At 27.8% G+C, this 24,287-nt stretch overlaps 3 protein-coding genes across 6 annotated transcripts; all 3 read right to left on the bottom strand.

Annotated features, from left to right (window-relative positions):
- Positions 1-4,472: 4,472 nt before the first annotated feature.
- Positions 4,473-12,433, bottom strand: LOC112692221 (membrane-associated guanylate kinase, WW and PDZ domain-containing protein 2-like). 4 transcript variants are annotated; one of them, XM_025566831.1, is made up of 16 exons: positions 11,619-12,433; positions 10,662-10,848; positions 9,511-9,652; positions 9,159-9,361; positions 9,014-9,094; positions 8,732-8,929; positions 8,312-8,500; positions 7,193-7,464; positions 6,491-7,131; positions 6,280-6,424; positions 5,717-5,918; positions 5,529-5,654; positions 5,291-5,458; positions 5,168-5,208; positions 4,938-5,099; positions 4,473-4,855 (listed from the first exon to the last, which is right to left on the bottom strand). In XM_025566831.1, exons 2-16 carry the CDS (start codon positions 10,711-10,713, stop codon positions 4,673-4,675), a joined length of 2,805 nt encoding a protein of 934 aa, XP_025422616.1. In that variant the 5' UTR covers positions 10,714-10,848; positions 11,619-12,433; the 3' UTR covers positions 4,473-4,672. The 4 variants fall into 4 exon arrangements, with proteins under 4 accessions (XP_025422616.1, XP_025422617.1, XP_025422615.1 ...); XM_025566832.1 differs by having other exon boundaries at positions 9,159-9,349; positions 9,511-9,655; XM_025566830.1 differs by having other exon boundaries at positions 9,511-9,655; positions 10,662-10,763; positions 11,619-12,423.
- Positions 12,434-13,117: 684 nt separating this feature from the next.
- LOC112692159 lies at positions 13,118-14,701 on the bottom strand. The gene is made up of 3 exons (XM_025566734.1): positions 14,459-14,701; positions 13,932-14,188; positions 13,118-13,389 (listed from the first exon to the last, which is right to left on the bottom strand). Exons 1-3 carry the CDS (start codon positions 14,503-14,505, stop codon positions 13,118-13,120), a joined length of 576 nt encoding a protein of 191 aa, XP_025422519.1. The 5' UTR covers positions 14,506-14,701.
- A 4,104-nt stretch (positions 14,702-18,805) lies between these two features.
- LOC112692222 (schwannomin-interacting protein 1) lies at positions 18,806-22,861 on the bottom strand. The gene is made up of 6 exons (XM_025566833.1): positions 21,271-22,861; positions 20,706-20,808; positions 20,185-20,288; positions 20,013-20,123; positions 19,391-19,502; positions 18,806-19,326 (listed from the first exon to the last, which is right to left on the bottom strand). The coding sequence occupies exons 1-6, from the start codon at positions 21,673-21,675 to the stop codon at positions 19,211-19,213; spliced, it is 951 nt and encodes a 316-aa protein (XP_025422618.1). The 5' UTR covers positions 21,676-22,861; the 3' UTR covers positions 18,806-19,210.
- Positions 22,862-24,287: the final 1,426 nt, after the last annotated feature.

Raw genomic sequence — 24,287 nt, forward strand, 5'->3', positions numbered from 1 at the left:
TAATAATAAGTTGCCGCAATGATGAACAAAAACAAAACAAAAATACGATACGTGTTGCTGTAAGAACGAATGATAATACAAATTAAAATAATAAATAAAAATAAAAATCAATAATAAAATTAAGAATAAATCAATGAAGAATAATTTTTTATTCAAATAATCAATCGAATAATATTTTATTCGACTAACGCCCAACTTTGTCTACTATAAACATATTATATTAAGTTATTATTTATATTTACATTTTACATTTACTTAATATATTATTTAAATGTATATTTTCAACTATTTTTGTTATTTTGTTTATTAATAATGTCTAAATATGTACATTTGAGTGGAAGTTTAAAAAGGAAATTAAAAAAACAACGCGTAGAAAAAGAAAAACTACTCCCATGAATAAATGATTTTTTGAATAGAGATGCTCTTGAAAATAATTCAAGTTTAAGTATGACTGTAAAATCTACGCCTACGGAAACAACTGATATTGTGAGTAGTTTTAAATAACCAGTCGTTAATAATTTAAATAAAATAAATGTTATACTAAAATATAAAACCGAATTGTTGTTTATTCAGTTATTCAGTACTATTTGGCCAAGTCGAGAGTACCGATAAAGTGAACGTATTTTAGTATTATAGCTTAAAATTTAAAAGCTAATATTTTTATTTTTTTTTTTTTTTTATTGATAGGCATAATCATTAATTTTATCTACGCTTTCGACTATTCAAATTTCTAATATTAATAAAAATTTCGAAAAAACAACAATTATAGATTGTGTAAATTATGAAACTGAATGTTCAATAAACCAGGATTTATCAGAAGCGATACAGTCAATGACCATTGGAGATTTTCCAAACGACAAAGCTTTTTTGGAGGTAAGTCATGAACGTATTATAAATGTTACTCTGGCGCTAGGATAACTCAAACCTAGGATTTCAAAATCTATCATTTCCAGGTTACAATGAAAAAATTGACAGGGAAAAACATGGTAACTTCTTAGCAGTCATCGATCTTCTTGCGATGTATAACCTTATAATCGGAACTTTTATAAGGAGGATCTAAGAAAATCAATTATTTAAGTGCCATTATACAAAATTAAATAATTGATATGATTGCTAAATGTGTAGAAAAATCTATAATTTCTGATGTACAAAAAATTTCGTTTTTTTCATACATAACTAATACCATACTAGACATTAGAAAACAGGATCAAATGAGTCAAATAGTTCACTATGTAGTCATTGAAAAAATGAAGACAATAAACCGATCAAACTTAGGATAAAGGAATCATTTCTCGGATTTTGTTTATTAAATGATCCGGATTTGCCGATCAAATAGTAGAAAATATAAAAATGATGGATTAGATATTAGTAAATTACGCGGACAAAGCTATGACGGAGCAGCTGTTATGGCTGGAATTTATAACGGTGTCCAAACAAAAATAAAAGCTCATTGTCCTTTTGCAGAATATATTTACTGTAACGCCCATAATTTGATCTTGGTTTTAAATGATACTATGATTGCCTCAAATGAAATTCAAAATGTTTTTTCCATTATACAAAAACTATGTGTTTATTTTGCATTAAGTGGAAAACGCTGGAATATTTTAACTGACATTTTACCAGTTAATGAAGCAACACTTAAAAAAGTTTGCTCTACCAGGTGGTCATCACGCTATCAAGCTATTTCTCCAATTCGATTAATTTTCTAAATATTTTAAAAGCTTTAACAAAAATAGTATTATTGTCTAAAAATAAAAACGAAATTTCAGAAGCTAAATAACTTGTCAAAAGTCTTGAAAGTTTCAGCTTTGTATTAACATTGGTATTTGTAAGTACTATTCTAAAAAAAGTAAATGGTGTCTCACAATTGCTACAACAGAGAGATATTGATCTTCACAAAGCTACAGGACTACTACAAACATTTACAAGTAATTTAAAAATGATAAGAGGAAATTTTTTGGAATTTTTCTCAAAAGCTACAAATCTTTCGAAAACATGGGGCATAACACCAACATTTAAAAACCAAAGACGTAACAAAAAAAAGTTTTTTTTTGATGAACTTTGTCAAGACCAAAGATTAGAATCACCTAGAAAAAATTTTTTAAGTTGAAATATTTAATATAATACTTGATCGTGATATCAATGAAATGGAACGTAGATTTCAAAGTTTTAATTACATTTCTCACTTTTTTAAATGTTTATAACCGATTTCATTATCTGAACTAAACGACGAGGAACTATACAAGGAAGCAGAAATACTACAAAAAAAGTATGATCACGATATTTCTCTAGACTTTGTTCATCAGATTCTATCTTTCCGATCATGTTATATGATATAATATTGAACAAGTCAAAAACAACAAAAGAAATTGCAGAAATGTTATTAATTGAACATTCTCCTCTTATAACAACATACCCTAATGTATGCATTGCTTTTATTTTGTATTTGACGTTACCCATTAAAGTTTCAGCAGCAGAGCGATCGTTCTCAAAACTAAAAATAACAAAAAATTATTTATGGAGTACGATGGCAGAGGAACGACTGAGTGATTAAGCAAATATTTCCATTGAGAATGGGCGAGTACGGCAATTGAATTTAGAAGAAGTAATTAACAAGTTTGCTCAAATTAAATCTCGAAAAGTTAATTTTCAAGTATAATACTATAATATAATATGTTTTTATTAACAAAATATGTAATAAATAATAAAATAATAAATATATTTTATAATTATTATTAGCTCATGATGAATCACTATTTAATAATTTATATTTGTATTATAATTAAATTTCTGTGTTAAAGGGAGCCTCTGTCTCTTATGACCCTAAGGCCACCAAGTTTCTCACAACGCCATTGCAATTGTTGCAAAAATTATTTTAGGATATTAATTCCAAATTATTTCCCTAGCTTGACTGTGAGCTTTACAATTTTTTATTTTTGAATTCATTATAAAAAAAACTATTTATTTTATAGCGTACGTTTTCAGTATAAAAGAACACGAACACAATACTGGCATTAATGAGTAAATATCCATCTATATTAGTATATACCATAATGTCCATATCTATTAATATTTAATATTGTTATTGGTCAGCCAAGTCATTTATTTTTCTACATTTATAATAAACAAATTGTTGATGCGATTGAAGTGCGTCGCGCGGTCGAAACACACCGAGTTCGAACTGATGACTGTGCACGTCGTAGTCAACTGTGTAACCTTAGACTTCACTGCCAGCGACTAATTTGGGTTACACTTCATGAAAAGCACCGCCGCCGCCGTTTCAATTTATCTGGCAACGACTGTACTCTGTTCATGTTTTTTTATGTTTACATTTGTAAATGTAATGTAATTATTGAACTAAATAGTAAATAAAAGCTACTTAAAAAAAAAAAAAAAAATAAAAATAGGATAATCATAAAACACTAAACATAAAAGTACATTTATATTAAAAAGACTAAAAAGACTTGTATTCTTTAACATAACAGATTTAAATATATACATTCTACATTTTTGGATTTAACGGATTAAAAAAAATAATCATAAATATATATATATAACTTTATTGTTTGTAAAAATTACATTCTATGAGGGACATGCTTGACATTAAAAATATAACTTTATTTAAAAAGATAAAAATCATATTAATACTTAATAATATTAAAATTAAACTAATAATTACTTTAAATTTGAGATTAAAAACAAAGTTAAATATAACTTTACATACACATTTTTAACATACAATTATAATATTAAAAATAATATAACTTGTTTATGAGTCATGTTTTTTACCATTAAAAGATATTTGGTGTAGCAATGATTAATAAACTCTAAAGTAATGTGAAGTAATATAATTACTGAATAGATAAATAATAATTGCATCATTATTATTTTTATTATTAACTTTCTATTTGATTGTTAAGTTTTGGTGTTTTTAGAATATAAAACATTAATACTACAAATTTTGGACATTTTATACAAATTACTCAGTTCTGTTCTAAAAATTAAACAATGAAAAATGTATGGCATTCATTTTAGGCACATGAAAATCTGATATTTAAATTTAGCACCAATGTATTTTTATAATTACTTTATAAAACAATGTTTAATTTTAAATTATTCTCTATGGCATTAAATAAAAATACTGATTAAAAAGTTCGAGATTCAAAATTTAGTTTTGAAATTATATTAAATCTATTATGTGAATATTTAATAAATAGGTGCTAAATATCAAAATTACCATGGAATATCTAGTAAAAAAAAAAAAAAACATCACATTTTAAAAATGAATAACATTAGTTTTAAGTTATTATTATTGTTCCATAACTTTTTTTTTTAAATGAAATTTTGGTATATAACATATTATAGAATAAATAAAATAATGACATAGTATTCATTTTTAAAAGTATAAAAATAAATAAATAATAATAAAAATAGTTGATATGAACAATAACTTTTACAATAATTAAAAAATATAATTATCAGTTTGAACAGTTCTAGATAATCAACTTGAGCACATATACTTTGTATCCCAATAGGTAGGGTTCGAATTAGATTGTAGTGAGGATACAGAATAAGACATATTCATTTTATTATCTAAATTAATCACAGATTGATGAATATTAACAAAGGCAAACATGTCTTCTATAAAATGTAAATACGTCTCAGTTGAATTTTATTGAGTCTTAAGATTGTATGCGCCATGAAAATTACCTTCAGAAGGTATTTGTGGCACTCTGGTACCACGGCGTATAAGAAGTCGTACACAAGACCCACCACTGTGAATGATTTCTATGGCTTCAGCGTGCGTCATGTTTTTAGTATTGACTCCATTGATCTCTATAATATGATCTCCAACCTGATATCATAAAAAAAGTTAACATGTTTTGTTATATTTCCGAAGCATTAAAATTACTAAGTAAATATTTAATTATTTATACCCTTAAACGTCCATCCATAGCGGCTGGTCCATTCTCAGCAATTTGCAATACAAATAGAGACATATTTTGGAATTCTCTACCACCACGAATACTAAAACCAAATCCTTGAGGGCCTCTTGATAATTCTACTGCATGATATTGTTCCTCTTCTAAGTCTTGATCCTGATAAAATTAAAAATAAATAAATTTATGATGTCTAACTATACAAAATTTATAATAAAACTTTATACTTTATTTGACATTGGTAAAGAAACAATACTAGCAGTATCATCTGTAAATAAAATATTTTTATTATGTACAAAATGTGTCAAACAATATAATTTATTTTTAATATATGTAAAGATTAAATTTACCATTAGGTGGTCCAATAGTTAATGTAACAGTTGAACCAGAATCTTTAATCATGTTAACTATATCACCATGAGATAAATTAGTTATGTTTGTATTGTTGACAGCAAGGACATGATCTCCCACATGGATTTGGCCATCTCTAAAGGCAGGACTACCTTCAATAATACGGCCTATAATAATACATAGAAACTAATTTATTAAAAATGCAAATTAAAACAGTTTTAAAATTATTATAATTACCAATAGTCGGGCCTTTATTTAATGATGATATTACTACAAAACCAAATCCTTCTTTATCTTTTTTAGTTAATGTTACATCATAAGGATATTCAATATCTAGATGTCGTTTTAAAGGAATTGAAACGTCTATTTAAAAAAATGTAACTCATCATTACAAGTTTAAATGTTTTAATTTGTAATATACTTACAATTAGGTTTCAAGTTCGATTTGATATGCCGAATACCCAATGTTACTCGACCACTCCTAGCTGCTTGTCCCATTAAATTTATTACATAATCATGAGACGTGTTTAGAGTAGATTGACCATCAATACTTATGATTTCATCTCCAGTCATTATTCTTCTGTCCAAATCTGCAGATCCTCCAGGAACAATGTGACCAACAGATACCTTAAACACGGGGAAAATATATAATGAAAGACACGCAAAGTAAATTTCAATATAATAAATACGGTATTTTAATTAAGAGCTTAAATATATAGCTAACTTAACAATTTACAGAAATATTCAAAATTTTAATTTATTATTATTTTATGCATCAATTTAAAAATTAGTTAAAAATACATTACGTTTAGGCAATTTTATATGATGTCTTAAAATTTATGAAAAATAGCATAGTAAAAACTATTGCATTTTTAATTTTATACATAATATTTTAATGAGATGTACGAATTGTATTTAAAAACATAAAAAATTATAAAGGAAAATGTAATTATTGTTATTCTTTTAATTTAATTTATGAATAAATTACCTGTGAGCCTTCTTCTTTTCCACCAACGATTCGGAATCCAAAACCACATTCTTGTCTTTGAAGTGTAACATAACTGATATTTGATTTTAAATTTTCATTATTAAGTTGATCAATTTCATTTATTTCATTGTTGTTATGTAAATACCTTATAAAAAATATATATATATTAATACAGCTTCACATAATAAAGATTTAAACAATGAATATTTACCTCACTTTGTTTTTGGAAGCATTAATTTCATAATGTTCAAAGCTCATGTTTTGAATTGATTTGGATAAATGGTTAGAATAATTATCTGGTTGTGAGTTCATATAGAGTCCAGCTGAATGATCAGGTGGATTAATATAATGTCCAATTGAAGGATCAATTACTCCATTATATAATGAAGTGGGAATATACATTTGAGCTGGTGGCGAATTTGTATGCATCCATGAATTATCATCTCTATGACAATATTCATCAAGCGGTAAGCTATTATTCATTACGTAAGTATCTGATGAACCATTTTCAAGCAAATTATTGGGAATTTTAGAAATTTGTGTTCGGTTATCAATAATGGGAGTTTTAGCTCTATTGACTTCATGTGATCGATCACCATATGAATCCATAGTGGGAGTTTTGCTTCTATACATATTTTTAACATCCTTTTTGTTTTTTACACGGAATTTATCAGGGGAATTTTGAATACAACGTTGAATAGTAATATTAGCTGCTTCATTAGTTAAACAGTCTTTTAACACTTGAACTACTTTATTATGAGACATATTACGTACAATTATATTGTTTATATCAATTAAAATATCTCCTTCCATTAACTCTTGACATCTTTGTTTATCCAATATTTTTTTTACCTGGAATATAAACATTTAATTTAAGTTAAAATACATAGTAATAAAAAATTATTAATATTACCTTTTGTCCATGAGCACTGTCTGCTATTGTAAACCCAAAACCCATTGCACCTTTTACAATTGACATTGTTAAATATAGTGGTGCAGGCATGTGTTCTTCTAATATAAGATCAGTACTATTGGGTCTTGCAATACTCATAATTTCTTCCGAGGCATATAAATCAGGCATTGATTTTACAGATTGATTGCAAAGTTCATTAGAAGTAGATCTATTACCAACTTTCATCATGTATAATTCCCTATCAACATATGATAAATCATCCAATTGTCGATCTGTAAATTGAAAAAATATACATAATTAATATAATTAATTTTTTTTCTCTAAGGGTGACCAGACACTGGTAAAGAAAAACTGCCTTAAAGTGCCTAAAAGCGCTTTATTGTGACTTATTAATAATATAACATTTATATTTTATGCAAAACACGCACACTGATAAAGCCCAGTCAAAACAAAACATTTTAGACTTTAGTCATGACTAATATTGCATTATTGAAATAGAACATGTGCTATTTTGATTAGTCATAATCAAGCAGTCACTGGATGGTTATATTAAAATGATGCCAACAATTATTTGTTTATGCTAAACTGTCTACAATATAAAGGTAATTATATTATATTTATAAATGTACATATTTTGACATATACTATACGAATCATCTGAAAAGTTTTAAAAATTAAGTAAACAAGTAGAAGGTACCATATTATGTGTATAAAATTTTTATTTATTTTATTCAATAGGCTTATAAAATGTCTGTTGAGCATGAAATTTATCTCAAAAATGTAATATCGTTAGTCCAAGAGCATCAGTCTCTTTATGATTACAAAAACAAAATTTATTTTCTTCCTGTTCAATTTATTTTGAAAGAAACCATAAAATAGGAATAGCAACGTCCTCCTCGCCTAACGACTGGTTTTACTTTGATTTGACTAACTATGTTTTATTTAGTGTGCGATGATAATGCTTTATTTTGACTAAAAGCAAAATGACTAAACATGACTTAAATTCCTTCAGTCAATTTGGCTTTACCAGTATGCGGTTAGCCTAACTGGTTATTTCATATTTTTTTTCAGAAAAAAAATTATTACATAAATTAGATAAATATATATAAAAAAAATTACCTGAATTTCCAACCGCAACAGTTGTTACAACTTCAGTATTAGGATCATTAGGATCAAATGGTAAAGGATAACCTCTACATACATCCAAACAAACAGTTTCACCTGGAACTATCCCTTGAAAAACACTAACCATATCATGGTGTGTATATCCAAGCACACATTTTTCATTTACATAAACAAGAACATCACCTAAAATTATTTTTCAAATTAAATGTATATTATATAATTTAAAATTTTGAAAAGTTATTATATTGGTAAACACAAAAGTTTTCTCACTTTCATTAATTACTTATGAAACAAATCTTATAAAACAAATGTATGATGATTGACACCAACACAATGGAATTTTTATTTACTGTAGTATCCAATAAATAAATGATTTATTTAATAATAATAATAATACTTTGTATTTTATTTCACCTGTTTGTAATTTTCCTTCTAACCATGCTGGTCCATTAGGAACAACAGATTTAATTTGAAGAAATTCTTCTTTAGAATCGTCTCCGCCAACAATAGTAAATCCTAATCCTCGAATTGATTTTACAAGAGTTGAACGAATTCGTTCACCAACCAGTTTATGTGGATTAGTAGTAAACAAATTACTACTAACACCTGAATCTAAAACAAGAAATATACAAATATTTATGAACATTCAATTTTAAATTATTATTCCTTTTTATTTTTAGATGGAAATGAACAAACCTCGTTTTATTGAGTTAATATTTTCAAAACTATTTGAAGGGTAATTAGGAATATTATCTTGTTCATCATTAATTTGATCATCTGAAAAACAAAAATGACTAATAAATTATAGCAGTTTTTTGTTTAAACAATAAATTAAATATACCATGTCTAGCGTTTTTAGCTTGAAGAACTGGGTTTTCATATTGTGTTTGTCTATTTACATGATCAATATAATATGTCCCATAAAGTGGATCATCAATTCGTTCCCAACCATATGGCAGTTCATCATCAGAGCAGTCTTCTAATTGTTTCTTTTGAAACTTTGATAACCTTGGATCTAACCAATGTGATGTACTAGAATTATGACTATAATAAATATGAATACAAATAATTAATAGAATAGGTAGTTAATGTATATCATTTAAGTATAATTTTTATTATTTTGAAAACGTTTAGAATAAATTTACAATAAAACATTTATGACTAATATTGAAATATACGTCAAAATAACTTACTCTATGAAATAAACTTCTCCGTTTTTAGTATAAGCTTTCTCCCATTTTGGTGGAAGTGGTCCTAGATCTAAAGTATCAGATAATGTAGAATCTCTTGAATGGTTATAGGCTAAATTATTTCCGCTGGGCCCATTTAAGTATTCTTCTATAATCAATAAATTTTAAAAATAAAACAATAATAATATACTTATACTGAGTTAAATAAAAATAATAAATTAATATTATTTTACTTTAATTCAGAATAGTATGAATTTATTTTATTATTATCAAAAGTTCTACTTAAATATAAAAAAAATAAAAATATTTCAACTGTAAAATTGATCAAAAATTCATGAAAATATTTTCAGTCATTATATACATAAAATATATAGTACATATTTTATCAACATCAATATAGGTAATTAATTTAAAAATATAAAATTGAAAGTGAAAAATGATAAATTGTAAAGCAGCCCTCACACGATCAATATTACTGACAGTACTTGGACTTACTGACAGTTTAGTCCTAAAAAGGTCAGTAAAAATTAGTGTCAATTTGCAATATTGATCTGTGTTTTGATTTCGTTTTTTTGTGGGTGTACCTGAATTTCAGCTTACGTCACTCATGGTTGCGAAAATTTACTGAGGAGCTGTCATTATCCACCACAAATGGTCAATATCTTTATCGATAAATAAATACTAATAACTCGATATTCAAATTTTTCATCACTCATCAATATTGTTTTTTTCATATGGACAGAACACCAGTACTCGCATTACATGATCAATAATATTTTCAATTATATTGATTGTGTAAGGGCCGCTTTAATAATAAAAATAAATCTATAATAAAAATGTACCAAGATATTTCATATATCAAGCCAATTAAAATTGTTAAAAATTATTGGATTATAATTAAAATTGATAACTTCATAATGTTGAATAATAGTATTAATTATTTTAATATTGTTATTAATAAATTAAAACAAAGACATTAAAAAATTATACTACATTAACAGTAATATTTGTTTAACTTAATTTAAATAGCATTAAAAAAAATAAACATTTCATAAATATTAGATAATTTAATAATTATAGATAAAAAATGAATATAGGCATAATATAGTCTCATATTATTATATTCATAAATAAAATTGAAAAGTATGACTCACCGTTATTCATAGAATGTTGTTGAAGTTTGTCTTGTATATTATCCATACTCATGGTATTTAATAATATTGTATCTTTTCATCTGATCATAAACACATTCTATACTGAAAGGCAATGGTTTATGTAGGCAAGCACTTCTTTAAATAATATTACAGTGATATCAAATTTGTAATGATACATGATGATTGCCTAGTTAAAAGATAAAAATAAAAATATTTTTTATCTAACAACTAATTTTTTTTTAATTTATTTTTGCTATCTTCACTATTTTAAATATAATTTTATCAATTATTTTAATATTTATAATATTTTAATTTTTACATTTAAATTATTTCAATATTACGAAACACTGAATATGACATTACAATCCAACTAACATTAAGCAAATTATACCTACATATTAGATTTTCTTTTTCAGCATTTTATACAAAGCACCCTTATATAAATAAATTCCAAAAGAAATACTAATATAATAAATGTAAACATAAATGTGTCTGATAAAAAAAATAAATCATTAAACAACAATAATTACGATAACTGGATTTAGTTTTTATTTAAATCAGCTACACAATAATGTTATGATGTCATTAATGTCGTTTGTTTTTGATATGAAATTAAATATTCAGAACAAATTACATCATTTTGGGCGTATATCATACTATGACGCTAAATGCAGATATCCATATAGGTACATGGTGCTATAAAATTAGTCACCATGTTAACATAACGTACATAATTGTATGTCACACAATCAAAGTAGATGAAATTTGACAGACTAGTATTTAAATAAAATGTTGAAAGTGATATTCCAGTTAAATTGTAGAAAAATGAAACACGATCCATTGATAAGACGTAAAACATGACACATAACGCCGACCTGTCGCCCGAAGACGTTCGGACGCGGAACGTGTCAGGTGTAGCGTGCCAAGTGGTGATTTAAAGAAAAAAAGAATACTTACTCATTTTTTTATAATGATTTCTCTAGACGTTCTGTCTCGCACATTGACTATAAAACAAGACTATAAGAGAAATGAAACGAGTCGAAAACTGACGTTACGACATGATTTGGTCCGTTCGACATGGAAGATTAGGTATATATTATCACTTCGCGGTCGCGTAAAGAATACGAGACGCGTCGCAGGAAACAATAACGATAACGAAGGGAGCGCAAAACGGATGAAATTACAGTGGGACAGAGAGGAGAGAGAAGGAAATACAGTTGAAAAAAAACAGAAGCTCACGCAATACAATCGTCGGTCGATCCTGTGAAATCGCGGCGCACTGCAATAAAAATGATACAGAATAATACGAAAAATATTTAGGTTTCGATAACACGAGGGGAGTGCCTCATCACAACATGGACTACATTAACAGTGGTCACCATGGCGAATGCCAGCAGGTGTCAGCAACCGTGCACAGCCTACGTCATGGCATCCCTTGGTCGTAATCACGAAAACATGGCGTTATCAATTGAGAACGTCGGCGGGGGTGGGAGAAAAAATCCGAACGCCCATTGTGTACACGGGAGAAATAAATGAATTGTAATTTTTCTACGTTTTCGACAACATTCAGCGTTACGGATGAAAATTTCCCGCACGTCCGCAACGATACACAGCTCGGTAACAACAACGATTATTGCTGTGCACAATGGCCGTGTGAAGTGTGCCAGCGTTGAATAAATTAGCGGTCATTTTTTTTCCATGCGATACGCGTGTGATAACGCGCTCCATATCATCGGATCGCGGGTGTCCGAGGCGAATACCGAAATGCCGAAAATCGCCTCGTCGACGGTCCACGGTCGATAGCCTCGCTCATAGATACCTTCCGTTTCAAGTCTTCGCGCACCACTCGTAGACACATGAGGAGTCGTTAGACAGTTCAATACACGACTTATGTGAAACATTAGAACCATTGCCGAGAACGAATCGCGTACGATTCACACGCGTTTACATATTTAAATAAGAAATACATATGTACGTTTTATCAATTACGAACGTGTAAACAACGGTATACTGTACGCGCCATGTTCGACCATTATTCCATTATAATATATTTTATTGCGTTAAGCGTATAACTTATTTTAATATCTTATGAACCTTACATTTGGATAATCTTGGTAGTGAGAACGGTGGACGTAATGTGTTTGCGCGGTTGCCAATTTGAATGCAATTTCGTATTTATTGGAAACAATGATGAAATCGCTTTTTCCTAGTTCGTCGAATATTTTTGAAGCGATGTGATCGTCGCACTATTTATATTAATTTGTTTCTATCATATGATACAGCAGTTGTGATAAGGTTATACTTGTATTTACCGTGGAATTAATAAGCATATCTAAGTGTATCAATATGTATTCAAATATTATATATATTTTTGGAAGTAATTATGAGATTCAGTTTTATTGGTTTTAGACACATTTATACTCTGAATATCATTTTATCGTAAAAAAAAAACTAGGTTAGTTTTTGTGGAAATCTTCGCCTTTTCTGTCAATAAACTCCATCAATCTGCGGTTATTGGGTTCATATTCGCCAGTTGGTGTCTTTATTGTACGTAAAAATTGCACAACGGAAATTGCTTGCATTTCATCGAAGTCTTTAGCGTCCGAATCTGGATTAGACGCCAACATTATTATAAAATTGATTGCTTCTTCCAGATTATCCATAAAATTTATATCGTTGGCCGGAGCGGTTTCGTCCAACCATTTTTCGTATTCATTTTGAGTATCATCTGTTCGTAAAGATTTAAAAATATTGATTTTAAAAAGCATAAATATATTAAGTATAAAATCCATGTATAGTTAAATAAGATTTAAACTATCATATTTGTGAACGCTTTAATGAAATCAAAAGTAATTATCGAATTTGGTAGAACAATTTTGTATATTTAAAAATGTTTTATACAATAAAAGGCCAATGTGTTTAATGTCAAATTATTAATTTCTTAATTTAAAGCTTAATAAATATTAATCAACTAAATAAGATTAAATCATTCTATAATTGGGATTAGATATTCTTGTAATGAATTATACTACTAACAACATTGGCGTCCTCAGGGAGGGGGTAAATGGGACAATCTTCCCCATAGCTTTTTTTTCTTCAAAATTTTGTTATTTATTATTCATATCATTCTAGGAAAATAATTATGTATCATTCTAGGAAAATACATATATGTGAACACATATATGAGGTTCGCCCCTTCTGTAAAAAGGTCCAAGTAAGCTACTGATTAATAACTAAATTTATATACATATATATAACCTACATACATACCAATATATTCGTTCTCAATCAAGAATTTGTCAAACAACGATTCCTGAGATATTTTTGGCAAATTTAAAGTATTAATTGCGGTTATTGTGGGTGCTACTGGGTTTTTGAAAACGTCTTTCTCTACTACATATTTTTGTTTTTCCATATCCTCCACTCTGCTACTGATATTCTTATACTGATCAAACTGGAGTTTTCTGTTCTTTTTCTCTTTCACGTCTAATTTTATTTTTAAGTAGCCACCTGGTCGTGGTGTTGGCCTATAAAAAGATATTTTCAAGTGATTTAAAAAAATAATTTGTTCATTACCAGTACCGGATCTAAGAAATTTGATATCCAGGGTTAATAAAAATGCAACGCCCTCGCATACGTTGAAATACTGGGTACTCGTGTATTCATGAATTTTTTATTTTTCATAAATTTAAAAACGCTCTTACACCAACAGCGCATGGGACATATCCACTTGCCCAACCACCCCCCCTAAATCCGATACTGTTTATTACGTATTGTAATCATAATATTATACTTACATAAAACCCATATCTGCAATTTTCTTATCGTCTCCTTTAGAAGCCATTATAAGTGTGTATAACTTTTGTTTTATTTAAATTAAGAAAATAATATTATGGAGTAAGTACTTGTAATTTAGATCGGGGGAACAACTTTGATGTGTTATACTCTAATATGTTTATTGGTTTCTAACATTCATAGCAATTCGTATTTACTTTATTTGTTGAACCAGTATATATTTTACTTATAATGCATGATAAATATTCTCTTTAACAGTAGCTCTTTTCCAAAAGAACTGGATTGAAAATGATATGTATTATTATTATTAATACATATAATTATCTATTCGCATAACTTGACAACATTGTTGATCAGCTTTGAGTAATCTCAATATAGTAGGTACACATATCATTTATAAGAAATAAATAATTTGAATTCGTTATTTGTGCACTTACGTATAGGTACTACAAATACTACAGTACTGTATGTGCTAATCTTTGAAAGTGATTATATTTTCTCTCGTTTCTCTTATTTAATATACAAGTTTCTTTAGAAAATGTTTAACACCGGGATTAAAAATATTAAGTGGGTACTACTGTCAATATAACGCAATAATCGTTGTACAATTATATACTATTAATTAATATAAAGACACTCGATTAACCGGTTTATGGGTCAACATCCGGCCATGTTTTATTATACTTGTATTATTTATCTGCTCTGTTTCTTTTCTCCGAAAGAACTATTGCCAGTAATATCTGCTTTGTTAACTATCATTAGTGACATGACACGCCTCAACGTCATTATATTTTATACCTACTTATCTTTTATATAATAATAATATGTTGTATTATTAGTTTTCAACGATGATTATCACGTATTATTTAGTTGCTGTGTCTGTTTGCTGTATATTATTACAAAAAACAACATGTGATAATTTAGTTTAGTTTATTCTTTTATGAAATTTGCTTTATCTATTTTCGGTAATCATTCTTACACAATATGTTTACTTACACAATTGTCCGAATTCATATTTTTTTATGTATTATTATGAACACAATCGTAGAATACCTATAAAGAAAAACATGTACTATTATTAATATATGGTTTTACGATTTCTCCTATTTGAATAGTCTCTACTATTTTCTTCGTAGAGATCATACAGATATTTTTGTTTATATAAAATAGCTAATTTCATTCCGTTTACTTTAGTTATTTTAAAAATATAATTATTTTCTGTGAGTACTTAGGATGAATTTTTTAAGTATATTAAGTAGCCTCTTTTTTACCTAAAAACCAGTCAAAGCATTCTTTGTATGAAATGTTAACCCAATACTGATTTGTCCGAAGAATTAAAATATATTTTGACAGTTAAAGTTTGAATATCATAGTATCAAGTGAATAAATTTGATATTTAAAGGTTTATTTGAATTTTTTGTATGCCTAATAAGGAATTTGCCGATGTAGTTCATATTTAATAAATATAGACAAACTTTTCTTATTTTTGACAAAGTGAAACAATATAATTAATACACGAGCTTCAATCGTTTACAGAAATACTTACTTACCAACTTGGTGCTTTTTTAACCGAATATATTTCGTTAATAGGGGTACTGCTGCAATTTAATAGAATTGAATTGATAACTTGAAATTACTTAGAAATTTAATTAAAATAATAAAATATTTTTTAATCCACAAATGTTTAGCATCCTAAATAAAACAACCATAAAATTGGACCAGTTTAACCAAAACAATTTATTCCTGTAATTTCCTAGTTAGATAATTTAAAATATATAATAGAACGTAATAAATTATGTTTTTATTACTATTTGGTGTTTGTTTTTTAATGAAGGACTAGTCTAATTAATAGTAAATGATGAATAATTTTTATAAAAAGACCTTTTTTTGGTTTCTATCGTCTTAGTATAACCAATTATTTTGTATGAATTTTATAATCATTGAAGCCTCTGAAATAATATAATGAAATATTGGTAGCATTCTAGTGAATATAATTACAATAACTTTGCATTGTTTATTGTACTGGATAGATGAATAAATGAATAATAAGAAAGAACTATTTGACCCATCCTGAGTCTTATAACTTGTTTAACATTGTTACGACGACATAAACGTACCACAGTTATTGTGTTTCATCGTGAGTGTTAAAATAATATCTTAAAAATTGTTTCTAAGAGAATTTCATTCATTATTTTAACATTTTACTTACTTTGTGTACTTCATCCGACATGTTTAATATATTAAACTTCATATCTTATTGGTACCTGCGATATTTACTGGTTTCTGAACTGTATTTAGTTGAAAAATGGGAGAGGTGGATGATACGTATCCTTTTTAAATATTTTACTAATTACAGAAAAATATTACTAACTAAAATAGGATTTTTATTTGTAAAATAACTAATAATAATATTATATAAACTTAAAGATAATTTTTTTTTACATAATTGTAAAATATTTATACATTTAAATGTGTACCTACATAATATTTAATACAGATTTAATTTATTAATATTCTTTTATTTTATCTTATTAAACGCAAAGAAAATATAAATATAAAACTTAAAGAAAGTTTACTTTTATTCAATTTAATATAATTAATCTAATACATGAACTTAAAAGTAATAAAAACCAAGTGGATATTATGAGTAGATACCTAGGAAATACAAATCAGTTAAAGTGATAATAGAAGATAATAGGTAGGTACATATTATTTATAATTATCAATTATATATTAATAAATAATATTGTAATCAGAACTATGGGGAATAATTGAGAGCAATAAATCTACTGTTAAACTATTAATAAGGTAAATAAGTATTCAGATATCTATCAGCTATCGGTAATTCATATAGTTTCTAAAATTTATAAAATTATTTTTATTATTTTTTTTTTTTTGAAATATGTAATTTATATCAACATTTAATTATCTAGTTTATCATATTATTTAAATTAGCTTAGTAATATATTATATTATAAGAATAAAATTTAACTCAGTGTCTCAATTTTAAATATTATTTATAATAAATATTTATTTCATTGAATATATTAATATTAGTATTTGTGTAGATATTGTTTAAGGATAGGTTGATATTATCAATTAAGGCTTCCTATATAAATGTAAATATGTATATGAACAAAATAAAAATTTATTAATAAATAATAACCGATCATGAAATGTATGAACATTTCTTTCTATTATTTGTACAATTATTTAAGTACAAATAGTTAAGTATTACTAAATTTGAAGCAATCATTTGAATTTATTACCAAATGCAAAAGCTTAAACTGGGGGTGAGGCGCAAGAGAGATTAACTTCCCCTCTAATAATTTAACGGAGAAATGACCCCTTAGTTTTTATTAAATTAACTATAAAAATATTATAGAAAAGACATTTTAGATTTGTAAGAATTATTTTATCAATAAATATATATATATAATTTTTTGAACTATTAACTACAAAAAAAAAAATGAATGGACTAAACAAAATTTATTTGTTCAAAGGAATTTTTCATTGCAATACATCATAATGCAGAATAAGTATATCTAGTATTTAAGTATACGGTATATCAATATAAAATTATGTTTGTCCCTCTATAAAAATTGCCAAAATTATGCCCATGACCAAATGTAATGTATTTTTTAAATATTTTCCTTAATTTATTCATAAAGATATTATAATGGGAATATTGTTCTTTGGATTATGGTACATCAATAAAGTATTCATCGAATTTGTAACTAATGTAGTACAAAAACCTATTAGTATGTAATACAAAGAATAATGAAATATTATTAAAACAATTTTCAAAAGTTGCATCCATGAAGATAAAAAATTTTGAATGCAAGTATTGATTATTTATATAATATTTTTGTAGTATTATTATTTTTGATAATTTTTAAAATAAAGAAAACATTGAAATTATTTAATTATAATTGTGTATTTATTTAAAATGACAAGCCAGTACAAGCAAGTTCTAAATATTCTAGCATAAAAATAGTTTAACATAATAATATAACAACATTGTTTGGTTAATTAGGTAAATATTGAATGTTAGTATTGTTGTGCGTAAGCAAAACATAAAGTATGTTCTGTAGTGTCGGATAATGTTGTAAGCCTTATGTGATTTATTAGGAAAGATTTTATTGCAATACTTTTATTTATTTATTTTTTTTTAATTAAGTCTTACCATAATTTGTTTAAACTTAAAACTATAAATATTAAACTTTTTAAAAAAAAAAATCCACTTTCAAAACAATAAATGTTCATTCAATAGTAATAAAATAAAAATATACAATAATACTTATTAATAATATTAGATTGTATTGAATTAATAACATACTTTTAGTAAAATTAAAAGAACTCAAGTTCCATATGTTGAGTGTGAGGGTTCAAAACACATCAAGATAATGATTACATTTTAGCAAGTATTTTCGTTTTTATGAAAATACTTTAATTAAGTACTAAATCAATTACACTTAATATAATGGTATAATAATAATAGTATTAGTAGAAAATATGAAAATAAAACGTTATAAAAACAATTTAAGTAGGTATGGATATAATCTAAGCACTAACCATAAATTTTAATTATCTAATAACTTAATTTTAAATATATTTTTGGACGCGACATTGATGTAATTTATGATTTCCGACACTACAGTACTACAAATATCTAATGTTTTTAAGATAATACGCACTTTTAATATTAATATTTAAAATAAAAATATGTTCAAAAAAGTACCTAATGGTTTACATTAATAGGACATGCGTGTAACGTGTTTCAAATCTTCAATGTCAACTAACATGGAATCTTTTGCCATATGTAGTTCGTCTCTTTCTAGTAATAAATTTACTAGACTTTCATTTAAATCTGAAATAATGAACATTTATTAAACTACAACATTATATTGTGTGAGTAACTAGATAATACTCACATTCGATGTAAGAATGTAGATCATTTACAATAACTTGTAACTGTGCCAAATTCAAACGCATTAGAAAATGTCTACTAACACGTCTTCTATCATTATCTAATTTGACTCCAACCTAAGAAATTTGATCAATATATTAACTCAAGTATTTTGGTATAAATTGAATTTTATTATGATATGCATAATATATATACTACTAATTATTTTATTATATGTGCATTAGTAAACGGGTTTTATAAAAACTAAATTTTAATTTAATATATTTAATTTATTTGTACAAATTTAATAACAATTTTAATATGTCTACCTACTAAAAACAAGCAAATTGAATACTAGCTAGTTACAAAATAAATTTATAAATACCATCATAATTATGAAAAAAAAAATACTAATTGTATATACTGAGTTATTTTTTTTTTTGTTATTTTTTTTTGTTGTTTTAATATTTAAGTGAAGTTTACATATTATTTTAGAAAACGATTTAATACAAATTATAAAAAGTATTTTAAATAATACATTGTTTTTTAAAAAAAAAAAAACACATAGTTTTAAAAACTTTGCTTGCTTATCTAGTTTTTAAAAATGGCTTTAACAATTAATTAAATCGTAATAATTAATAACTTACTTTTGAAAGACTCTCTTTAATTACAGCTGAAATTACACAATTTCGCTGATCTGAAATCATGTGTGCTCTAGCTCGATTTTTGGCTAAACTTAAGCCTTGTTTTAGTTCAGCCTAAAATGATTTTGTTATTACACTTTTTATTCTAAGCTTTTTTTTTGTTAGTTATACATACAGAAGATTTAAGTTTCTCATCTTCAGCTGAAATGTCACAATCATTTATTGGCAATTCAGTGTCTGAAGACTGTTCATTCATAAAACATAGTTGAAGATTTGAACCTATAAATCAAATAATATTTTTTATGGGTACCTTATTATAGACACAGAAAAAAATATGGTCAAGACAAATTAAGTTGTCATTAAAATCTTGTTTATATAAATGCGATTTAAATAAGTAATAATTTATAATTATATTAATAATATATTTAATATATATTTAATAAGTAAATTAACTTTAAATGAAATTTATCATCATAAAAAATATACACATTTGTTTTTTTCACCATTTAATGAGTAACTTATTTTATCCAGTAATTTTTAAATTAGATTTAAACTAGTATGTTATATATTTGAAATTTTTACGTATTACAATTTAACATAGTTATATAATAATAATAATATAATATAATATAATAATAACATAATTACATATATATTAACATAATTAATAATGTTTTCTTTTAAGATCATGCTTACCATTTTGTAATCTAGATTCTAAACTTGATTTTTTGGTCGATTTCCTAGTGTTATGGTAACCTTCGACCAAACGTTTACGAATTTCTTCGCGATCGGTTTTTTTCTAAAACAAAATAATCGAATTAATAATTTTTTTATATGAACCCAAAATAAGACTGTACTTCGATTTTTAGATTGTATTGACTATTTGTTTATTAACAATAATATTGTGCGTGAGGGGGGGGGGGGGTTATGACCGTTTACCTTTTTTCGCAGTTCTTACTGTTATACCCAATACAGGTTTTCATAAAAATCGGTAAATTTACTAATAATACATATATTTTTGATTTCAAATGTTTTGTAAAATCAGAATAAACAGTCTAAAATATTATTATATTCTGCGATCATCTCCGAAACAACTACTCGTACCTATAAAGTGCATTCGTGCTATCCTCGCGGATGTATGCCCCCGAACGCAAATGTACCGCGGAGTGTTTTTAATCGCGACAAAACCTCGTGTGAGATTCGAGTTTGTGCCACATAAAAATGCAAATGAATTCGATAATCGAGACGAAACGATTGTTACCAGTTTGTACGTGTTGGTGTCCAAGGACTGCGTGTAATTACTGTTGACCACTCCGAGCTCGTCGATCAACGACATGTCCGTAAACTTGTGGACAAAATCGTTGTCGCCGTAGTGGCTAGTAGGATTCTGGTAAATGAAACAGCCCTTTTCCAGTTCGAAGCATTTGTTGTTGTTGTTCGGATACAAGACGGCGGCCGTTTTCCTGTTGCCGTGGCCGAGCAGCATGCGCTTCGGAGTCTGCGTTTCTTGGTACTCGTTGTCGTGCAGCAGCGACTCTTTCAGGGCTATGCCGTTGAAGTACACGTTTTCTTTGATGTAACGACTGTTCGCCCCACTGGACTTGCCGTAGTATCTGGGTCGCAGTTTTTCTCTGAACGTGGCCACCAGTGACGAATGATCCGACATGGTGCGGGTTGCAGTTGCGTTACGTGAGCTGATCCGTTCGACCGAACACCGTTTCCAAACTCAATAGCGGCCGCGCCGTTTCATTGCGCTCGGGGTTACGTCGCTTCGCCGTTCACGCGTTTCAAACTGTCTACGCGGGCGCCGTCACGTACTGCCCGACGAACCACAACCCTTATCAGTTATCACTGAACGCTTTTTTTTTTTTTTTTTTATATACGTTGTTTTCTCTTTTGTTTACAACGCATGTGTATGATTCTCCGCGTAAGGAACCGACGTGATATCCTACGTTACGTTGTTGCGATCACTGCGTGGCATAAAAACTGCTAAGATGGTGTCACTAATCGCGAGAGCGCGTACGGAGGAGCGAAATAAAAAAACAACGACGTCAGTCGGGCGCCCAAGTGCTGTACTACGCGCTATAGTGTTGATACTAATGCGGCCGCGCGTCGGTTTCCCGGGGATTGCGACCGCGTTTATTGTGATAGGCGTCCCGCCGCCGTTCCTGGGGGTCCAAAAGCCGCACGGTGTTCGACGGGGAAAAAGGCGTGGGAGGGTTATCGATTTTCGAGGGTGGTTGTATCGTGACGCGAGGTTGCGTGCCAGCGCGGCGGACGGATGTTTGTCCGCCCGGCTCGCGTGACCTTCTGCGTTTGCGCGCGTATGCGGCAAATGTCGGCGATTAGTGGTGTGTGTGTGTGTGACGAAATAAATGGGCACCGAATAGTGGTGCAAGCGTCGTGTTGTTGTTTTCTTGACCTGACGGCGCAACGCACAGCCGCATACACGAACCCGGGGCGCAGCGCGAGAAATACGTAACCGCTAAACAGCGACACACACGCACGACCGATATTCCTTCCCTGTGCTCCGGGTAGCCGTCACTTATACGGCCGTCACTTATACGGCCCACCAATAGGTACTACATCCGGTGGGCCGCTCGAGTAGCGGGATAATCCCTTACGGACTTGGTTTCCGGTGCGCGTGCCACGTGTAGGTATGTCGCAACGTCGCGGTCTCCTACGCACGTGTAGGTACCGTACTCTTAATTAACTGTAACTCGCTAATAGGCGGTGAGCAAACGTGTGTTATACCGCGTTTTACGTAGCTCACGCCTGTAACCGAAACCAATCGTATTAGGAAAAAAAAATCTAACCGGGCAATGGCCATGGGTTGTAAAATCGTTTGCGTACGTATCTGTACGGGCTATACTTTAATCGATTAGGCTTATCGTATTATATATATATATATTTTTTTGTAACGATAAATAATTTTTAACAAGTTGTAGGTAGTTTTAATGTATAAGGAAAAAAAAAAGGAAGCAATTAATATCCAAAAATGTATCCTGAAATAAATGTTCTTTCCTAAATGTGTATTGCATTATATGACAATCACTTTAGTTACATTTTCAAAAACTATTAATTGGCGTTTGTCAGTCAACCAATTTTTATACTTCGAAAATAACTTTTCAAAGTAATTTCATTCAGTACAAAAGTAATAGGTACATATTCAAAAAATATTGTATAATTTGGAGATACCTATCAAGATCTTGGCTGGTTTGAAATGGTTCAATTTCACTATTTAAAATTTTTAATATTTTAGTATGAAGTATCTTTCGTTTTTTTATAGTATATTTCTAAATTATTCACAAAGAGATTTACCCCTTATACTACAATACCTAGTAAATATATCAAAAATGTTTAAAAAAAAAACAAAAACCATCGTAATATGCATTAAAAGATGAAATATGTAATTAAAATCGTAAAATGAGCCCTTTAAAATGAATGGGTAAATATTGAAATATGCGAAAATATGTAGGTTCTAAAAAAGTTTACTTTTTTAAATCATTTAAATGTTTGAAATAAATGTTGTGTTAATTTAGAATAGTATACGACTAACGAGAATAAATATGTAAATGCATATAAATCCATGCTTTAGTAATAACTACTGGAAGTTCTACGCGCAAAATCTTTAAATTATAACGCGTATTTACTTATTATTTGTTACCAATCACTTATACATAAGGGGACCATATAAAATTGTTCTAGGAAAAAAAATCTTCATAATTTTGGTTATAAACAAATTTTTTTAAATTTAATTATTGTTAACAATATTACGTACTATTATGGTTTTAAGGAACAAAAAAATTAAACGAATCAATTACACTTATTAATAAGTTACTTATTATTATTACAAATAACTTTTTTTGTATATAAGAAAAAGCATCTACGTAAAGAAAACGGTCGTTTACTGTAATTTTGAAAAAATTAACAATGAAAATAATTTGGTAATTTTGAGTTCACGCTGATATTGCGGAGTTTCTATATTAAGTTAATACCTCCGTTAATATACCGAATGTAACACAATAGTTATTTTTACATTTTATTAGTGTCATTATCAATAAATTAAAATTTATTATCGTTATTTGTTATTACTTTTTGAATAAGGGTGTGTTTTAGTGAGCTCCATTTCGCTAACATGTACTTTTGCGATTTTTTATTTTTGCAATATATGTTATTTTGCGGATAATTCGCGTGATTTTGAGGACATATTTCTGATTTTTGCGGACAACTAGTTTTTTAGCAAATCCAAAAAAACGGTTGACACACTGGTGAAAT

This window comes from Sipha flava, unplaced genomic scaffold, assembly GCF_003268045.1.
Source record: "Sipha flava isolate LNK unplaced genomic scaffold, YSA_version1 71_pilon_pilon, whole genome shotgun sequence".
NCBI classification, from domain to species: Eukaryota; Metazoa; Arthropoda; class Insecta; order Hemiptera; family Aphididae; genus Sipha; species Sipha flava.